At 32.5% G+C, this 19,642-nt stretch overlaps 4 protein-coding genes and 1 long non-coding RNA gene across 6 annotated transcripts in view; 2 read left to right on the top strand and 3 right to left on the bottom strand.

Moving 5' to 3' along the window:
• Nucleotides 1-14,536, top strand: part of LOC109544976 (alpha-mannosidase 2) — an 18,788-nt gene extending 4,252 nt beyond the window's left edge. Inside the window, exons 1-15 of one of the 2 annotated variants that reach the window (XM_048667739.1) lie at nucleotides 746-976; nucleotides 1,887-2,255; nucleotides 3,000-3,301; nucleotides 6,034-6,220; nucleotides 6,428-6,605; nucleotides 6,877-7,061; nucleotides 8,474-8,656; nucleotides 8,712-8,982; nucleotides 9,304-9,470; nucleotides 9,527-9,730; nucleotides 10,500-10,681; nucleotides 12,251-12,384; nucleotides 12,490-12,765; nucleotides 12,830-13,123; nucleotides 13,187-14,536. In XM_048667739.1, coding sequence (XP_048523696.1) covers nucleotides 927-976; nucleotides 1,887-2,255; nucleotides 3,000-3,301; nucleotides 6,034-6,220; nucleotides 6,428-6,605; nucleotides 6,877-7,061; nucleotides 8,474-8,656; nucleotides 8,712-8,982; nucleotides 9,304-9,470; nucleotides 9,527-9,730; nucleotides 10,500-10,681; nucleotides 12,251-12,384; nucleotides 12,490-12,765; nucleotides 12,830-13,123; nucleotides 13,187-13,330 — 3,126 coding nt within the window. In that variant the 5' untranslated portion in view covers nucleotides 746-926 and the 3' untranslated portion in view covers nucleotides 13,331-14,536. Of the gene's footprint in view, nucleotides 1-745; nucleotides 977-1,886; nucleotides 2,256-2,999; nucleotides 3,302-6,033; nucleotides 6,221-6,427; nucleotides 6,606-6,876; nucleotides 7,062-8,473; nucleotides 8,657-8,711; nucleotides 8,983-9,303; nucleotides 9,471-9,526; nucleotides 9,731-10,499; nucleotides 10,682-12,250; nucleotides 12,385-12,489; nucleotides 12,766-12,829; nucleotides 13,124-13,186 lie in introns of those variants that run through there. The other variant, XM_019915410.2, reaches the window with a different exon arrangement.
• A 14-nt stretch (nucleotides 14,537-14,550) lies between these two features.
• Nucleotides 14,551-14,926, top strand: LOC125504941. Its single transcript, XR_007281826.1, has 2 exons — nucleotides 14,551-14,640; nucleotides 14,704-14,926. It is a non-coding gene; the product is annotated as an uncharacterized LOC125504941 (long non-coding RNA).
• Nucleotides 14,927-15,684: 758 nt separating this feature from the next.
• Nucleotides 15,685-17,203, bottom strand: LOC109544993 (HSPB1-associated protein 1). Its single transcript, XM_048667380.1, has 5 exons — nucleotides 17,120-17,203; nucleotides 16,692-16,810; nucleotides 16,516-16,637; nucleotides 16,321-16,434; nucleotides 15,685-16,157 (listed from the first exon to the last, which is right to left on the bottom strand). The coding sequence occupies exons 2-5, from the start codon at nucleotides 16,705-16,707 to the stop codon at nucleotides 15,807-15,809; spliced, it is 603 nt and encodes a 200-aa protein (XP_048523337.1). The 5' UTR covers nucleotides 16,708-16,810; nucleotides 17,120-17,203; the 3' UTR covers nucleotides 15,685-15,806.
• On the bottom strand, nucleotides 17,020-19,236 carry LOC125504792 (HSPB1-associated protein 1-like). Its single transcript, XM_048667273.1, has 4 exons — nucleotides 19,087-19,236; nucleotides 18,698-18,844; nucleotides 17,128-17,264; nucleotides 17,020-17,083 (listed from the first exon to the last, which is right to left on the bottom strand). The coding sequence occupies exons 1-4, from the start codon at nucleotides 19,234-19,236 to the stop codon at nucleotides 17,020-17,022; spliced, it is 498 nt and encodes a 165-aa protein (XP_048523230.1).
• Nucleotides 18,698-19,642, bottom strand: part of LOC109544991 (collagen alpha-2(IX) chain) — a 20,560-nt gene continuing 19,615 nt past the window's right edge. The window contains exons 23-24 of the mRNA XM_019915449.2: nucleotides 19,087-19,255; nucleotides 18,698-18,844 (exon numbers count right to left, since the gene is read on the bottom strand). The gene's annotated coding sequence lies outside the window, so the exon portion shown is untranslated. The remainder of the gene's footprint in view (nucleotides 18,845-19,086; nucleotides 19,256-19,642) is intronic.

Here is a 19,642-nt window from a genome sequence, read left to right as displayed (position 1 = left end):
GATCGAAAGTGTTTTGTTCTTTTTATCATTTCTGTTCTGATGTTTCGTGTGTGTTTAGTGAATTTCAGTTTGTGGTCGATTGTAATCCCAAGGTATCTTACGTCGTTTTTCGGTTGTGTTGTGTTATTTTTCCGTCTGCAGCTATTGTGGGGGAGTCAGCGTTGAGTCTGTGGTTCGTGAGCAGAAGTTGATTTTTTGTCGCGTTTAGCGTTAGTCTCCATTTATAAAACCATGTCATTGTGTTATTTGTTAGTGTTTGGAGTCTTTCAGTCGCTTTTTCAGTAGTTTTGTCGTGTACAATAAGTGCCGTGTCGTCAGCGTATTGTAATATGTTCCAAGACTTTGCACAGCACCGGGAGTAATGTGATAGGTCTGTAGTTTTCCATTTGTGTACCGTCTCCATACCGTCCATTTTTAGGTATAGGAATTATTACACCACTTTTCCACGTTTTCGGAATATTATTATTTGTGATGCAGTTGTTGATTTCAGTAAGGATGAGTTTGTGGGTTTCTTGGGTTAAGCTTTTCAGGAGTTTTGCCTTTATTTTGTCTTTTCCCGGTGCTGTGTTTTTGATATGTGATAGGGCTTCATCGTACTCTGTGTCTGTGATTAGTTTGTAAGTATAGTTTGGTGGGTTGTTAAAGTAGTTCAAGTACCAGTCATTGATCATGTTCCAGTTGTCACTGTCGAAGTTAGGGTTTGTCGATATGCGGAACGCCTTTTGATAGTGTCCGGCGAATGCGTCAGGTTTCTTTTTGTCTGTGTAACGTTTTTGTCTGTGTTCTATTCCGTTTTCGTCAATTGTGTCAGTAGTGTTAGTTTTCTTGTATTGTTCTAATTTCTTGATTTTTTGCCCTTGTCTTTTTCTATTTCCTTACATGTTTCTAACCATTTGTCTTGTTGGTATTGTCCAATCAGAGTTTTAATGTTCCTGTTCAGTTGGTTCAGTGTCTTTTTTAGGGCGTTATTTTGGGTGTAAGTGTATAGTCTGTAAAGTTCTCTCTTATCTTTTATGAGTCTCAGTATGAATTTGGGTAGGGTGTGTCGGTAGAAAACATTTTTAATTTAGCGAACATTTTATTATATTTATGCAATTATAAGGTATAAAAACTTGGGATTTACATACGTTTTTTGTCATTATTCTGAAACTAGCTAAACTAGGAGATCTCTAAAAAGTCAAAATTTGTGAACTTTTGACGATAAATAGTATGGGTGTTTACAATGAATCACTGTTTAAGTACTTATGTACACATGTTCCACTTCGACAATTTAATCAGTTTTTGTGATTTATCATGGTCTATTTATCAAATACGGTATTTTGATAAAAACACTATGGTTGCGAGAAAAATAAGATTCATTCATCAAAGAAAACATTCAAGCTGTTAATCTTGAACTTACTTCTTAAATAAACCATCTAAATTTATTTGTATGTTATTCGCAATAGATAACAAGGTAATAGTGATTGTAAATAATTGCTCGAAATATATTCCGATTAATTTAAAATCATATTGGATTTATCTATTTGGGAAAGTATTTTGTAGATGCATTTTGCCGTTATTTCATTACATGTTTACAAAATTTCAAAAATGTAGAATATTTAAGAAAAATTGTTAGGCTATTTTGACCATTGCTTGAAACTGTTTAGTTCGCCTGGAAGAAATTATTTTCCGCGAAGTCCAAGAATTTTATAAGTTTTATATATTGCTTGAAAAAAATATATGAAAAAAAACGGAAAAAGCTTCATTAATGAATTCCTCCCAGATTCTCCAGAAGTCTCCCTGGAATAGTTTTGCGCCAATAGTCACCATTAGAAGTGTAGGATTTCATGCTTCCGGATTTCCTATTATCGCTGAATCATCCTGTATACATTTACTTGCAATTTCAGCTCTTCATGTCCGATTAGTAAATTTTACCGACCAAAAGTCGACATTCAAATGCTCGATTTGTACAATACGTTAACATTTGATAACCCCGACGGCGGAGTTTGGAAACAAGGTTGGAGAATTCAGATTGACGAAAAAGAATGGAATAGACAAAACAAGTTGAAAGTGTTTGTTGTTCCACATTCACACAATGATGCGGGATGGACTCGCACCCTGCTCGAGTACTATTCGACTCAAACCAAACATATTTTGAATAATATGCTGCAAAAACTGCCCGAAGATCCTCGTAGAAAGTTTATTTGGGCCGAAATTTCATTTTTTTCTATGTGGTGGGCTGAATTGGATAATGGTAATAAGGAAGCAGTCAAACGGTAAGAAGCAAGAGGTTTTTCATATAAATTAAGCGTAATTACAATTTATATCTTTTTATATTCTATATTATGTCTATCGGGAAAACATTTCAGTTTATTTTCTACAGATAGTCGATAAGTTTTTCCTTATATTTTAATAAATCTAATTAATAATCCTATAAGTTAAAAAATCCGTTATTGATATGCTGTAATATAAAGTTTAGGAGTAAATGAAACGAAAAATTGTTCAGAGCGTGAAAAGTCGAGAACACAATCACAATCGGCGCAAATCGCGATTAAAAATTATAATTTGGGAAGGAGATTTGCAGCTTTCGAAATGTTAAAAAAACGGCTTCAAAAATATTTAAAATTTTATAACAGACTTCAAAAAATGTGTTTCTCCATCAGAGAGTCTATTCATCTGTAAAATGAATTTTTTAATGTGTTTTGTGCTACTTTGCGCTAGGAACAAATCCCGCAAAATTGCTTTCGGTCAAAATAGGATTTAAAAAAACATTAAGAATTGAAATAGGGTGTTAATTATTTCGAAAATTGCCTGGAATTTTTGGACGAAGTGATTTATCTCTTTTAGCATTCTTTTTCTCTTTTAGCACTCGATCCTAAAAGTGATTTTGTGTCAAAGAAGAGTAGATTCGAATAGAAAACTTTATAATAAAGGGAATTTTACTTTTGTCCAAGTTCACTGTTTTCCAGTTTTTTAATTCCAAGAAAATGTACGGTAATAAACCCTAGATGAATTTGTAGATTGATAAAAAACAATCAGTTGGAAATTGTGACGGGGGGTTGGGTAATGAATGATGAAGCAAGTTCTCATTACATCTCGATAATTCATCAACTGACCGAGGGCCACCAATGGCTAAAAAAACATCTAAACTACACCCCCATTAGCCATTGGTCTATAGACCCTTTCGGTCTGAGTTCCACTCAACCAGCTCTATTGAAAAGTAGCGGACTTCAGAATATGCTCATTCAAAGAGTGCATTATTCAGTGAAGAAACACCTTGCAAAAACCAGAAATCTCGAATTCAGGTGGAGACAATTGTGGGGTAAGTTATATCTAGAAAACCATTGGGGCAAGTATTCGCAAAAATTGTAACTCGAAAAGTACCAGACTTTAACGTTTTCTTTGATGGATCTGTTATTAAGAGGTCTAAGGTCTATTAATGCTAAACAGGATGTTCTATCGAATGGAATGGAGTATTGAGAAAAATATTAATCATATACAGGACGTTCGTGTCTAACTTGGGAAATACCCTTTGGTATATTTTTTGGTCCATTGATGCAACATGATAAGATTACAGTGCGACCTCGCTAAATCGGACTTTCAGTAGACCGGATTCCTTGATAATCCAGAAAATAATTCCAATTGTACCATTCATGTTTAAAGGAAAACTGATCCCGATGATTCACTTAACTAACTAAATGTCATGCCTGGTTTGTTCTTATAGGTTTATGAGCAAAATTAATCCTGGCCCCTTGCCAAAAAATTCCAAAAAAACACTACGTAAATCCGAATGTTCTGAAGTGAAAACTCGTTTCTACTCGTGGTTTTCGAGTACAAGATACATACCGAGTTTTATGAAAATTTCAGTTTTAGAGCGGATTTGCAGTTCAAAAATAATGCATTGTTCTATTTTAAGTGCATTTGCAGAGAAGATAAAAAAATTGGATTTCTCACCTGCCCAAATATACAATGCGGATGAATGTGCTTGGCATTGGAAAATATTCCTCGTAAAAACTCTTAGAAAAAGACTGAACCAGCTAAAAAAAAAGTAAAAAACGCGTTACATTCCTATCATGTAGCGATGTGGCTCACACTGATTAAAATTGCGAATGATTAATGACAAGTAAAAAAATTCCAGTTTGTTTAAAATTAATTGTCCGTTTGTTGAATATAAACCTTTGCAATTTTTGTTCGAAGCTCTTTTATTGGCAAAGTTAAATGCAGTTTAAGAAGTTTTAATTTATCTGAAACGGGCCCCATCGTCGTTAGTGCGACCAGTCATGAAACTAAAAGAATTGACTAGTAAGGATGGACAGTTTACAACATTATTTCTGCCACTTTTTTGCACATTACTTTGCAACTTATGGATCAAAATGTGATTGGATTGAATAAATTATTTTACCGAAGAAGTCCATATTTTAGTTACGTTTTTGAAATCAATCCATTAGCTTGAAGAATTCTAAACCTATGCCTATTATGTAATCCTTGCGAGAAAAACACTGATTAAGAGTCTCAGCCTTTTGAGACATTTGCTACGAAATTAAATATTATTAATGTTCTCACATGTGGAAATCTGGAACTGGATTGAAAACAATAAAGATTTGTTACTACTGAAGAAATAAAACCCTCCGTATTACTTCAGTAATCCAAAAGAAGGCAGTTTTAATAAGTTTCAAAATAAAGTTGGGAAAATCGCCCAAAATCAATTTTTTTCAAATGGAAACCCCCATTTTTGATAATTTTATCTTACTTGACTAACTTGATTAATATTTGAATTTAGAGTCTCCCAAATATCCTCAAATTGACTTTGTGCATGCGTGAATGCCACCAAAAATTAGCGAATTTATGGAATAAATTTGGAATTGGGCGAAAAAAAAATAATTCACGAAATTTTCGTTCATCCGATGTCAGACGAGACGACCCGAACGAAGAATGGGAAACGCCCCGATGCGCAACTTTCGTCGGATTGCGTGGATTCTGACTCCGGCCAATAGGAAGTGGGGTTCCCCGAGGAATTTGACCCCACGTGACCATCGGAGTCTCGAAATGTGTAGTAAAGTAGCGTAAATATTACTGGAATGGAATACCGAAGCTTTTTGTTTTAGCTAAATGGTGGTAGTTTTCGCATGTTGAATGAATTCAAGTGGGGTGTTTGGGTATTTTGAATATTCTCTGACCCAAAATAGACTATTTGAAAATTATTTTGAATTATTGATATAAATTTATCACATTCTCTATAAATAATAAATAAATACGTTTAAATAATCTTCGTTTGTATAATTTAAGCGTCTGGTCATGATTATTAATTATTTTCAAAATGTAATTGACAGATGCAAGTATTCCTTTGCATTTGATTGTATTAAAAATTGGCATTATTGTCATGGCAACATAGAGTGACAGTATTTAAAATAAGATGCGACAAAAGAGTCATATGAAAACATTAAATTGGCAATATTTCGAAAACTAAACACTTTTGGACTAGACAACTTTGCACAAACGTACCTTTTATTTTTAATACTGAATAAGATAAAATTATCAAAAATAGAGGTTTTTATTTAAAAAAATAGATTTTGGGCGGTTTTCTCAACGTCAAATCATTGAAACTTATTTTTTTAACACTGTATTAATAGTTATCAAAATTTTGTCGAAATTCAATTAAAGTAAGTTCTTTTCAACAAGAAATCCGACTCAAATTAAGTAGTCCTAATAGGAAAAATGAATAATTATTCAATTGTCTGCAACTGTAATTTTTTACATAAAATTTCAACTATATCAAAAACGGTTAGACTTAGGTGTAGGAATTATACATGAGATTATATATATATACATATTAATATACAATACAATATATATATATATATATTTATATAAATTTTAATTTATCTGGGAAACATATTAATCGAGTTTCCATTACCTCCTAATTGAGGCATTTCCTCGCACTTATTGCAAGGTGCAATAAATATCAGTTTTGTTTCGTATATATATTTCGATAGCATATGCATATGCAATAAGCAGACACAAATTACAAGATTAATATCATTGGCTTCATTTTAGCTGACTCGGATAATACAGACATTTTTTGCCATCTGATGCCATTCTATGGCTACGATATCCCACATACATGTGGACCTGATCCAAAAGTATGTTGCCAGTTCGATTTTAAGCGATTACCGAACCATGGATTGCAGTGTCCATGGAAAGTCCCCCCTGTAAAAATTACGGATGAAAATGTAGCTGCTAGGTATATTCAATTTTATATTCTTGTTATTTAAAAAACATTTTGAAATATTGCAATTTTCTGTAGCTGAAACAGAATCTAATAGGAATATAAGCATTGATTAATAAATGGTTAAAACCTACTGAACGTTATACATTTTTATCTTGAAATCTAAATAAAAAAATATATTTTTGTTATCGAATATTGTAACTGTTTAATTTGTTATTTTAGGGCTGAATTGCTATTAGACCAATACCGTAAAAAATCGAAATTATACCAAACGAATGTAGTTTTAGCACCACTAGGGGATGATTTCAGATACGACCATATAACAGAATGGGACGTGCAGTACAACAACTATCAAAAATTGTTCGATTATATGAATAAAAAGTTAGATTTACATGTCCAGGTAAGGTACATATATGAAATAGACTGCAAATCCTTTCAGGGCCGGTCAAAGAAAGTATCGGCTGAAGTTTTCCCGACTTATAAGCCGTTACTATTGGACTTCCTTCCCGACGTTTCTCTTTCCTCTACCGATGCTTCAAAACACAACAGTTGAAACAGTTGAAAACCCAGTAATCCAGATGTAAACGAAACATTAGGAAGCAATTTCATTAGCTCACGGCTTATAAGACCGAAAATCTTTTCAATTACATATATATTTTTTGTGGTTTCAGGCTCAGTTTGGGACGCTTTCGGACTATTTTGCGGCAGTTCAAAAAGAAAAAGAACTAACGAAATTTCCGGTGTTATCGGGCGATTTCTTCACATACGCAGATCGAGATGATCATTATTGGAGCGGCTACTACACTTCGAGGCCGTTTTATAAAAGAATGGACAGGGTCCTTCTTAGTTATATTAGGTAATTATTTTTGCGAAAATTCATTGAAGTAATGTTGGTAAGTGATTTTTCACGTAACTGATACACTCTAAAACAAGTAAGGTACGGTAGAATTTCTCCACAACGAACAAGAAAAGGTACATAAAATTCCGAGTTATGTGTATTTGATGACTCAAACTTTTTCTTTATCTTTATGTTGTTTTTGCCTGTACAGTTTCTCATGCCGCCACATAAGGTTTTTGATTAATTGGATAACTTTCGTTTTAAACACTTTATTTCCCAAATTAATAAATTATATTTAGACTGGACGTTATCGTGGATGTGAAACTTTCTTACTAAATAATAGTTACTTTTCTGCTGTAGCTTCTTTTACAGTTAAATTATGCTGGTCGTCCTAAGTGACCATATAATTCTATCCAAAACATTAGCCTTATCAATTGTTATGGATTTTTCCATCTCATCACGTTGAAATATAAAAAATTCCTAATGTAACTATTGGTATATTCGGTGATGAAAATACTGACCATTTGTTTGTCCTCAAGAACAAGACAGTTTTTCGTGTTTTGTGTTGAATTTTTCTATTAATTCTTGTTGTGGTAGCAGGTGACGGTAAGTTGTCGTCCTGGGAGATTCTTTAACATGACGAAAGTTCTTACTTTCCTATAACAAATTTTTCCGTTTTTTCCGCATAGGTTTGCACTGAATAATGGCTTTGTTCAGTTTGGCGCTTGTCCCGCCGATGTATTTTTAATGCAAAAAGTAAAAGTTTTGTTTCGTCGGCATTGGAAACATTAGTTGATGAATAAGTATCAATAATTTATTTTTTTCATTTACAAGCTCATCATTGTCGACTTCAATGCCGATTTTCCAGAAATTATTATCAATTTTATATTTTGTTTTGAGCAGAATGTATCCAACCATTTCCCGGATGATTTAAAGTGAAGGTTGAGATCTTGTGAAACTTCGAAAGCGTTTTATTTTATTATTGTTCCCGACGCAATATTCTTGCCTCTCTTTTTAGATCTATGTAGTATTCATTACATAACTTTCTGAGTTCTTCTGGATTTTTTAATTTAAAACGTTGCTCACTTCAGACTTACTGATTTTAAAATCTTGGCCAGAACTCGAGACATTATTATGGCTCTTTGGATACACAACCCGAATGGTTTTCATAAAAATATAAGCTGGCGGGAAAGGCAACTTGATGCAAGAAACAACGTTTCATACACCTGCTTCCATTGCGCTTCAAACGAAGCTAGGTCGCAATTTGCGGGCCTTTGTTAATGAATGAGACTATAAAAAATGTCCCTTTTGTCGAACTTTGTTGTTTAGAGATGTCCGTTCACAGAAGTTTCACTCTACAAACAAAAAGTATTGACTTTTTCAATATTTTCGTCAACATTTTCAGTCAAGTTTGGTGGTCATTATTTTAGGGCTGCGGAAACAATAGAGGCATTAACTTATCATAGTGGCAAACGGATGTCTTGGGATAACAAAGAAGCAACTGGCCTGGGACATTTTTTGGTCAGTTCCAGACAGGAGCTTTCTTTATTTCAACATCATGATGGCATTACTGGAACGGCCAAAGATCATGTTATGGTTGACTATGGCAAGAGGTAGGTACTTCACCAGAAATACTTGAAAAACTGATGTGAATTTACGCATTTTTAGGATGCTGCTGGCCATTCACGATTGTCAACGCATAATCCAGCATTGCGTGAACGTGCTTTTAGAAGGGCCTGGTTCTCAACAATCGCTTAAAGACGATGTGACCCATTACAATTTTGACGATGTATGGCATTCTCACAATACCTTGCCGGAAAAGATGCAGATTACAATCGGTGTACCTGATTTGCCCTCTAAGAAGATAGTGATTTATAATTCCTTGGCGTTTGCAAGACATGAAGTAGTTACTTTTAACATTAACACGCAGTTCATTGAGGTAAGCGACTATGTTTTGCAATGAAATTTGCCATATTTTACTTTTGTGCCTCTTGATTAAGACATTGGAAGCTTGGATTGAAGTAACGGTCTTGTGAAAACCACATAGAATTAACATTAAATCTTGTTGTTTGCTTTTCTGCAAACCCTGATAAATCTGAGGATTGTATGCCCGATGCGATGTATGTTTACAACTTATAGCAATCAACTTATTTGATTTTCTATAAATCAAATAAACATAAAATGTTCTAATCTTTATGATATGGGATATTTTAAGCCGCATTATATCAGACTATTAATGTAATACGATTGGGATTTGTAGGTAATTGATTTTCAAGGCAAAAGAATAACTTGTCAGGTATCGCCGATATTTGAGTACGGTTCGACTATGTCTACGACAAAGTATGAAATATCCTTTATTGCAAGCATTCCGGCTTTCGGCACTGTGAGCTACACAATTAACAGTGTTTATCAGGAAAATCTACCACAGTAGGTGTTTTCTTTGGTGGTGTTAAGAACAATAAAAAACATACACCTGATTTCAGAGAAACCTCATTTGCTGATGTTAAAATATACAATCAATATGGAGATGTGACCGCCCTGAGAGGTTTCAAGGTAAATGTAAGCGAAAGAGCTGAAGAATTTACCTTTCAAAATGCCCGGATTGTGGCATCGTTTAACAAGTTAGGGCTATTGAAGGCAGTGAAAATTGGTTCGTCCATAGTTCCGGTACATCTAGATTTTGCCAAGTAAGTAATCAATCGCGAGCAAAGTAATATCTAAATCGTTCTTTTTTCGAAATAGATTTTAGATAACAATGGACAATTCTATTATAGTCTTGAGCATACAAAGATTAAAACCTGCGTTTGAAAAAAAATTGTTGTCGAGTTTATATGTGTTTGAATTATACGAAATTACTATTTTATGTTTATGTTTTCAAGGAGGCAACGACATTTTGCTTACAACCAGAGCTTTAAAAAAGTCTTACTGATTATTCAGATATGTTTGAACGTTTCCGAGATAAACAGTTTTGAATTGCAGTTTCAAAGTTAAATTTTAATAAACCAATGCATTTCTTGGGTAGCGCCATTGAAAACGGTATTTTGATTAATCCGATAGCCTCATAATTTTTTTTTACTTTGATAAATTTGAGTTTTTTGATAAGAAATTTAAAGAAATGTTCTTTCAAAAGGAGTGTTTTGTTCAGAGGTTTTCGATCAGTAGCGGATTTGGTTTCAATCCGACGTTCCGTTATCGCGCTCTAGCACTTTTGCGAGCTTTTCTAAGAAAAATATTAGCAAACAACAACAAGAAGAAGGAACAKATTTAATCGCATAAAACGATGTGATCTGGTTCAAACAAATTGAAARCAAGAAGGAAACATATTTCATTGTTGCAAGGCATATTTTTTTAYYCTTTTTCCAAAAATACAGAAATTTTTAAAATTATCACAAARTCAAAATTTAATTGTTAATATATGTTTAGAAGATTATTTTATTTACATTCATTTTTTTTAAGATACGGGGTCGCTGCTAGACCAGTAGATAGGAGCGGGGCATATTTGTTTCTCCCAGACGGAGAAGCTTCTGAGCTTAAAATCGAAAACACAGTCGTGAATGTCGTTGAAGGACCAGTCATTTCCAGTCTTACCGTTCAATTGCCTTATGTCCTTCATAAGGCTACATTGTATAATTCGCCAGGTACTTAAGTATTTATATAATTTTTATAATAATATAAAGTGTGTCATTTCATATTATGAAAATATTTAGTCGAGTTTGAGAACACGTGTGTTCACTTGCAACATTCTTATAATTGAAGATAAGAAATATTTTCAATTAGTATGCTAACTACACTTCACAGTAAGATTAAAGCCAATATGAGTAATATTGAGTCATTTGACGATCACAAGTATAGAATGTTGATATTTATCACTTACGATGGCGAAGAGAAGCTGCTTGAAACATAACTCTAAAACAAAACTTTAATAATGAATCACGATGATAGAAAAATAAAATCTCTATTATTAATTTACCACGTAAACTTTCACGATTACTGGCGATTTAACGATCATATAATATTATCAGTTTTATTTATTTGTAAACCGATAAGTCATCGTTATTTTTTACACCGGTTGTTTGTTCTGTTGTCCTTGCATTTCGATATGTTTATTATTGAAAGTATGTTTTGTTAAATTAATTTATAGTTTTTACATAAATCACCGCAGGTAAAAATGAGTAATTTTGTTTAGTCAAGCTAAGAGCTCACTTTGCCCGTGTATCGAATCAAAAGCAATTAGCTTTGTGAATTCTGTCAAGACTAATATTCAATAGTCAATAACTAATATTCAATGAAATAAATTAGTTCATTTTTAGCAGCTTGTAGAAATAAACCAACATTGCAAGGTTTCCAGCTTCTAAATTCAATGTTATTGCTTATACTTCCCAATTCCATGTTAATTCCAGACAGCAACAATTAAATTTAACAAAATTGCGAAAATCTTAGTACTAATAATTGAAACAATTATTCGACGGGGTCGTTTTGCGTTGGATGAATTAAAATGTGTGTTGAATGTCGCATTCTGACCGAATTTTATGAAACTTTCAACATCTGTAGAGTCAAGTATTTTCTAAAGGGAATGACAATTTGAAATTTCCACCTGCTTTAGTTTGGAAGGTGCGATTTTTTAAGATCCATATTTACCAAGCTGGCAAAAATCTGGATTCTGGGAAATTTTTTATGAAATTTGCAGCATCTTTAGAGTCAAGTGCCTTCTAAAGATGGTGAAACTTTCAAATAGCTGCTTGGATTATTTATGAAGATGCGAATTAAAAAAAGCGCAGTTGGGAAAGATCATATTTTCTGAGACTGATATTAACTAAGCTGGCAAAAATCAAGATTCTGGGCGATTTTTCTAAGCTTTGAGCCCCTTTAGAGTCAAGTGTCTTCTAAACATGGTGAAACTTTTAATTGCTTTTTGCTTTAGTTTGAAAGATGCAAATTTTTAAGAGCGAGCGCAGATGAGTGGAAGCTTCCGATTTGAGATCGATATTTACTAAGCTGGCAAAAATCAGGATTCTAGACGATTTTCATAAAACTTTCAGCATCTTTAGATTCAAGTGTCTCCTAAAGGTGGGGATAATTTCAAATTCCTACATGTCTTAGTTTTGAAAATTGAAGGTTTTGAGCAACCTTTGTGTATTATTTATATAAGATAAAAAACGGAAATAGCAAATCGCGTTTTACGTTAGAGTAATAATTTATTATCCCAGGTGCTGATGGTTTAAGTGTTGAACTTACAAATACAGTAGACATAGAAGAAACTAATAACTTTGAGCTCGTTATGCGAATGGCCACCAATATTGATAGCAAAGATGAATTCTTTACAGACGCCAACGGTTATCAGGTAATAGATTTATATGCAAACTGTGGCTAACTAAATTTAGTGTTCTTTTCCTTAGTAACTAATGTCTGCAAACTTATTGCCTTTGAAACATTGACACTTTTTTAGCTGGTTAAACGTCGCCGATTTAAAAAGCTGCCCCTACAAGCAAATTACTACCCAATGCCAACGAAAGCTTATATTGAAGATAAAGATACGCGTCTAACGGTTCTTAGTAGTTCGCCATTAGGTTGCAGTTCTTTGACCGGAGGCGAAATTGAAATAATGTTGGATAGGCGATTGAATCAGGACGACAATCTTGGACTTGGACAAGCTGTTTTAGATAATCACCCTACAAAGCATATATTTCGGGTTCTCGTAGAGAAAAGGCCTCCAGGTTGCGAAGTAAGATTTTCTCACCAAATTTATAGCTCAAGGTATACTGAAAGTAAATTATCCAATTTTCTAGACAAGCGTTTCCGACCATCCATCCGGATTTCCGACAGTTTCAGCTAGTGTTGCTTCTGAGTCTCTGTTAAATCCACTATTTAAACTAATAAAAATGAAAGACGATGAAGAAAATAAAGTGGAGTTTTACGCGCCTAATTTCCAATTAGGCGTTGATTTGTTAATTCCCACGTTCAAGACAAATGTCTTTATGAAAGGAACTTACCACACTGGACTAGTTTTACATAGACAATTTTTGGATACCTGCTTTTTGGATGAAGCTTTAATTAAAGACTTTCCATTAAGTGAGGGAAAGGTGAGGATTTACCGATTATTGACCGACAACAACCTAAAGACCCAATTGATTTGTTGGTTCTAGGTCAACTTGAGAGGGCTGTTTCCGCATCAGCAAAGCACTAGTTTATACCAAGCAACATTATCATTTCTAAAAACTGAAAAAATTCTACACGTTGACGACGATATAAGCTTATGTCCAATGGAAATGAAAGCATTTTACATTTAAAAAACCATTAGTGATGTTAGACGCGAATTAATTTCGAATAATTACTCTATGATGTTAATGTTCGATTTTTATTACAGCTCTGAGATGGTTAGAAACTCCAATATTTCAGTTGCAGCCAATTTAGTTTTTACTGGCCAGTTACAAACTTTACGTCCTTTTCATTATTCGTCAAATAAGTATTATTGGATGTAGCAAAAACCGAACATTAAATAAAAATTAATAGACGGTTGTATGTGATACATATGGAGATTTTATCCTTAGCATCAAATTATGATCTTAGTAGTTATTATTATCACCGAAAACGACAGCAAACTATTCTAGTACCGATTGCAAATTTGGAATATTTCTATTTATTTATATTTATGTTGTGACTATGTGATATTATTTTATTTTGCAGGGTTTTTTTAGTATGATCATGAATTCATACATACATTTTGATTATTGAATTCACCGTCATTGGATTTCCAAAAGCTGTATAGCTAAAAATATCTAAATATAGATATAAAGTATTTTTAAATAAATACTCCACACTTGAGTTTGTTATTTTTCGTATCGCTAAGTAAAGTGTCTTCTAATACGGTTAGCGCTTCCTACATTTTAGTTTACAATTATATTTTAATAAAATATACAATAACGTGCCTCAACAAAACAATATATAATTAGGAAATATGCATTTGTGTTGTTATTCAGTCAATTTTTAAGTGTTTTCTGCTAATATCAGATATCCACAGGTCACAAATTTTTGCGTAGGTACACAAATTCGGCTCAGTCCAAAGAAGATAGTATTTGTTTAATTAGTTTTATAAATATGCACAATTATATTTTGTGTCACGGAATGATCTGGTAGACTTTTAACGGTTAACTTGGATTTCAAGCAGACTACGGCTAGTGTTGCAATTCTAAGCAGTATTTCACTGGCAATTTTAGTTTTTAGTCTCACCCTTCTGATATTTATACGGAATAACGTGCACTTAAGCGAATATACAATAATGAATGGTCACATAGTATCTTGTTATCAGATAGATGTTTTGGCGAGCGTCAAAAAGATATTCAGGTATATTTTACACTCAGTTCACAAAATGTAAAATTTTAAAGCTAGTTTTACATGTTAGTGGTTGTCTTAATTTTATTACAATTGTTGTCACTTATTTCTATATTGTATGCTATTTGTAAATATTAGGATGGGATTAAAGGTTTTTACACAAATACGCAGTTTTCTTTTCTATTTGAAGTTGTGCTGTATATGCACATTTACTCATAATCAACCAAATTTATCATTCGCAATGGAGGTTAATCGCTCCAGTTTAAAGGTATTTATTAAAAAAACTTACTTTATTCCGCTGTTCTGATGTGAAAAATTTGAATTTTGGAAGCTTTTTCTTTTGGGCTTCACACAAAGTTATCACAACTACCTATCTACCTACCTACCGTGGATAGCAACAGAAACTGCCGGAATGTTTCGTTGAAATTTCATAAATGTTGCTTTACACATATTTGCAAAAAGGTAAAAAGTTGATAAGCAATAGGCGTATACAGAATGCCATAGGCGGGTACTAATTCATGTGACGTTTATTTGGTATTAAATAATTACATTAATTTTTGTTGTATATACTTTCCTGACTGTGTTTCAATTCCAAATCAAAAATTAATTCCTGGGTTTCAGTCATTTATTGTCTTTATTTATCAATTAAAATACGTTTCGGTGTATTTTTCCACCATCATCAGTTTTTTTGTGTAGCGTTGTTGCTGCTTTAAGCCTTGGCATACATTTTTAACGTATTAAATTACAACGTATTAAGTTACAAAATTTCAACTAAGTAACATTTACTTAGTCAAGTGTATTATAAAGATGCATGCAAAATTGCAGCAAACATTCAGCATATTTAGAGTCAAGTCTCTCCTACAGATAGTGAAAACTTGAAGTTGCTGCTTGCTTTTGTTTAGAAGACGCGAATTTTTAAAGGAGAGCTGAGTAGGAGGATCCGTTTTAAGCCTGACCTAAGCTGCCAAAAATCAGGATTCTGGACGATTTTGATGAAACTTTCAGAATCTTTACAGCCAAGTCTCTACTAAAGACACTTTAAACTTTAAATTGCTACTGGCTCTAGATAGGAACCTCCGATTAAAAGATGGCATAACGGCGACGCTCAATCATATATCACGGTAAACGTACATTTATTTTTCATACAACAATTATGTATTTGTATTTTTATAAAATAGTACTAAATATTACTGTTTTTAAGAATTTTCTTAATGATTTACATAACAGTATTAATTATTTTTCGTGAATGATAAAGTGAACGATGCATTTTTACGATCTTTTGGTATGGTTGGTTAAATGCATTTGAGTTTCATTTAATTTCAACTTAGTTCATAAACATATAACCTGTTGTTGTACACCGATTCAAATGAGTTACATTGAAATCTAAATGTGTAAAACTTCCATTTATACTTGTATAAGTAGCTTCTATGATACTTATCGTTTCAGGAGTTTTTTAGTAATTAATTCCAATACTTCATCGTCAGTTATAACTTCTAAAAAATCAACTACTTCCTTCGCATCTGGCGTTTTGTCAGCATTGCGATTAATTTGGCGATTAGATTTAAATCTCGAGGACTGACTCTTCCAAAACGACTTTAATTCAGCATCGTTTAAAACTGGAATTTTACACACATTGTCATATTTGTCTAGGGCCAGTTCTAAATTATTTTTGTCATTTGGTTGTGTTGCTGTTACTACTGTGGCTTCCTTACACTTTTTGGCTTCCTTACACCTTTCAACTGATAATTTTATAACTTTCAACGCAGTTTTGATATTCGCCAAGTCCTACAAGAACAATTAAAGTTATATTTTATTTAAGTTGTAATAGAAATAATTAAAACTAAAATTTATAAAGCTTATACTAATTTTTGCCTTCTTCGAAAATTAGTTGCATTATTGCAAAGTAACTGAATACTTCATGAATTATTTAATTACAATTATTTCTTACTTCCGTCATATTTGGGTTGAGAATGTTTTGCTGAGAAATATCTATATTTTGCAACATATTTCCAACCAATATTGATGCGATTCCTTCCTTAATTCTTTGACAGTCGTCTTGCGGCTGGACAAAAAATACCAATTTTGTATGTTACAGGTGCAATCAAATGCATTAAATAAATCTTGCAAAAAACACACTACACACCAGTGGTAGCCATATGTTTACAGCTATAGCAGTTTCCAGGTTTTCCACATAATGCCACCATTTATTTGGCACTATTAATACATCTCCTGGATTAAGAATGACTTTGCGACAATTAGAAATATCTGCAAATAAGCTCACTAAAAATTGAAAACTGCAATTAGATTAGGTTGTTTTACCTTTGAGATCCTCCATTTTTGGACTGAAAAAGTTTACTTTTGAGTAAATACTTGATTCCTCAAAAGGTATTCTTGTTGGCTTCAGGTTTTGCTCTGGAGGAAACAGTAACCATTGTTTCCTATAATAAGAAGGATTAACGTTTTTCACTAACTAAGCCTGTTTTCTATTTTAGCAAAAGCTGCAGGAACAAATCTTATAAACATTCACCTGCACAAGATTCGTTTTCACAATACAAGGCTTCTGAGTTTAAAAAAAACTGTAATAATCTCAAAGAATAAAATGTTGCAATCTGTATCTCCGAAGAGACCCAGATGTTAAAACCCACCTTCATATACACTTTTTGATTTTTTGGTGAAGAAAGTCTCGTTTAGATTGCAATTTTAACTGTAGCCTAAGAAATTCAGGTTGTAAAAAACTGTTAACTCACACATTTACCTTCCGAAAACTTGTAATACCACATTACATCCATAAGTATCAACATGACAAGGAGTATGGGCTCCTTTTGAACCAATCCATATTGTTGAATCTTTATAACTTAATTCAGGAAATCCCAGTGGGGACCAGTCTATTTTCTAAAAGATCATACACGATAACACACACTCAATTTGGTTTATTTGTATTTTCAAAAAATTGTCTAACAAACTCTCGTCATTATCGTTTTTATACCTGCTTTCGATTTAGAGCAGTACATTTTTTATACACAAGTCGAGCCCTTGTACAAAATTAATAGATTTGGGATATTAAAAAAAAATAGTAGAAAGTTGCCGGCAAGTTAAAAAAATGTGTTGATTTTAATACTCATACAGCAACAAATTCTCTATTAAATAAAGTTAACAGAAACAGTTCACAAATTTTTCAAAAAATACGTGATGCTTACTTTATCAGAAAATGTCCCATAGCAGGTAAATCAAAAGCTAACGTTATAAAAATTGTATAAAATTTATCAAAAAACTGGAAAGATTGTAATGAGAGGGTGGAATTCCGAAGACCTACTTAACGGATTAACTAAATTTATTATTCTTTTCATATCGGTTTTCGGTTTTACGAAAACAACTTTCTAATTTTTCTAGTTATCTTTCACGTTATAAAATTGTAGAGAAACGTTTCCAATAAACTGAAAAGGTGTTAATTTAATACCTACTGTGATTCTACGAATCTTTATCTATCCACTGATGCTATTGCCATTTCTATATTTGTTTTTGATTTCGAGCAAAACATTTATCAAAATATCGCGGGAGTAGTCAAAAATAAATGGTTTCGGGACTTGAATTTAAAAATTGTCATAAATTTCGTCACTCTTTTAGCAAATATTATATTGGAAAATGGAGTTAACAACGCAGTTTCCAATTTCAATTGACAAATGTAAACAAGTGTGTTTAAAAAATTACATAAAATTTCCAGAAACCGTGGAAATTGCCTAAATTAATTTACACTTTCATCAAGCAGCAATTTCTCTATTAAATAGAGTTAACAACAAATTTCCATCTATTTCCAATTTCTACACACGATTTAAAAAAAATGACGCGCTGTTTTCTAGCGAATGCCGTTTAGCGAACAACTCACAGTCGCGCGCTATGAAAATCGTGGAAAATTTACCAAGAAAGTGAATTGTGATTCTATAGATCTTTACCTATTGAACGTCTCTATTGTAATTTCTATTTCAGTTCTCGATTTCCAGTAATAAATTGCTGAAAAGATCGCGACAGAACTGGATGATAAAATATGTTGAATAAAATCGCCAACGCCAATATTTTATGAAAACGATATAAATTTTTAAATTCCCACTGTCATCAAGTAACAGTTTCTCTATTTAATGAAGAAAACATCAATTTCCTATCCATATGCAATTTCGACGCCCTTTTTTTTGTACGCCGAGAATTATTGATCTACACTATTTAATTTAAATGTGTGAAGTTAAATCCTTGAAGAAGAAAAAATCCCAATATCCATTATCTCAAATGCATGATATACATATGAAACAAAAAAAAATAACTAATAAACTCACTTCTTTAAAATTGTCGTTCTCATTAAACCATTCGAACATATATTTATAATCAAAATACCACCATTCAGTTTCGTTGGAATTAATATTATTTAAAAAATCTTGTAACGTTGCAGACTTAACTACAGTTTTTGACTCCCATTGCGGTTCCTAAAAAATGATGAATAATATTAATAACTTTGTTCACTAATAGGTAGCGGACTTTCGACAAAAATACATAGATTTTCTTATGGCTTTATTTTCAGGGCTAAAAAGAAAATACGAACTGGTAAAAAACAAGTGTTTATGGTATTTTAATATTTAACAAATATAAGGAAATTTAAACTGAACAGTTTTAATACATCAAATTAAAAACTAAATAATTACAAAAACCAATTCTCCTATGGACTTACCTCTGTATATTCATTTTTTCCACATCGAAACTTCAGCAATTTAGTATCTAATTCATTTTTCCAGTCCTGGAGACTCCATGATATTAACTTACATTTCATTTGGTTCGTTATCAATAATGGCTCCTTGGTATTTAAGATCATTTGCTTCATATTCGTATTCTTCAGTTTCCTTTAATGAAAAAAATAAACGGAATTTTTAGGAATTGAACATTTCTTTTTCGAAACACCCTTTTAGATAGATATCTATTATGTTTAAGCAACCCATTTATATTGTATGTGTGTATCTATTTGTTCTAACTGTATTAGAGCAGAATATATATCTTTACTCAGTTTAATCTGATCCGTGTAGTGTAGTAGAGTTTCAGCGTGGTTTAGTTCAGGTGAATCCTAAAAGTCCAAATTAGAAAGTAATAAGAAACAACCAATTGTAACAAACTTATTATTTCTTCATGATCACATATTTATGTATTAAAGTGTATAAAAGTTCCATGTATACCTATCTACTATAAAATTTGAAGATGAAAAAAAGTGAACCTTAGGCCATCATATGAATTTA

This window comes from Dendroctonus ponderosae, unplaced genomic scaffold, assembly GCF_020466585.1.
Source record: "Dendroctonus ponderosae isolate FM_Combo_2020 unplaced genomic scaffold, Dpon_F_20191213v2 Dpon_F_20191213_6, whole genome shotgun sequence".
Lineage (NCBI taxonomy): Eukaryota > Metazoa > Arthropoda > Insecta > Coleoptera > Curculionidae > Dendroctonus > Dendroctonus ponderosae.
Note: the sequence above shows the minus strand (reverse complement) of the source record. Positions and strands in the feature narration are given on the sequence as shown.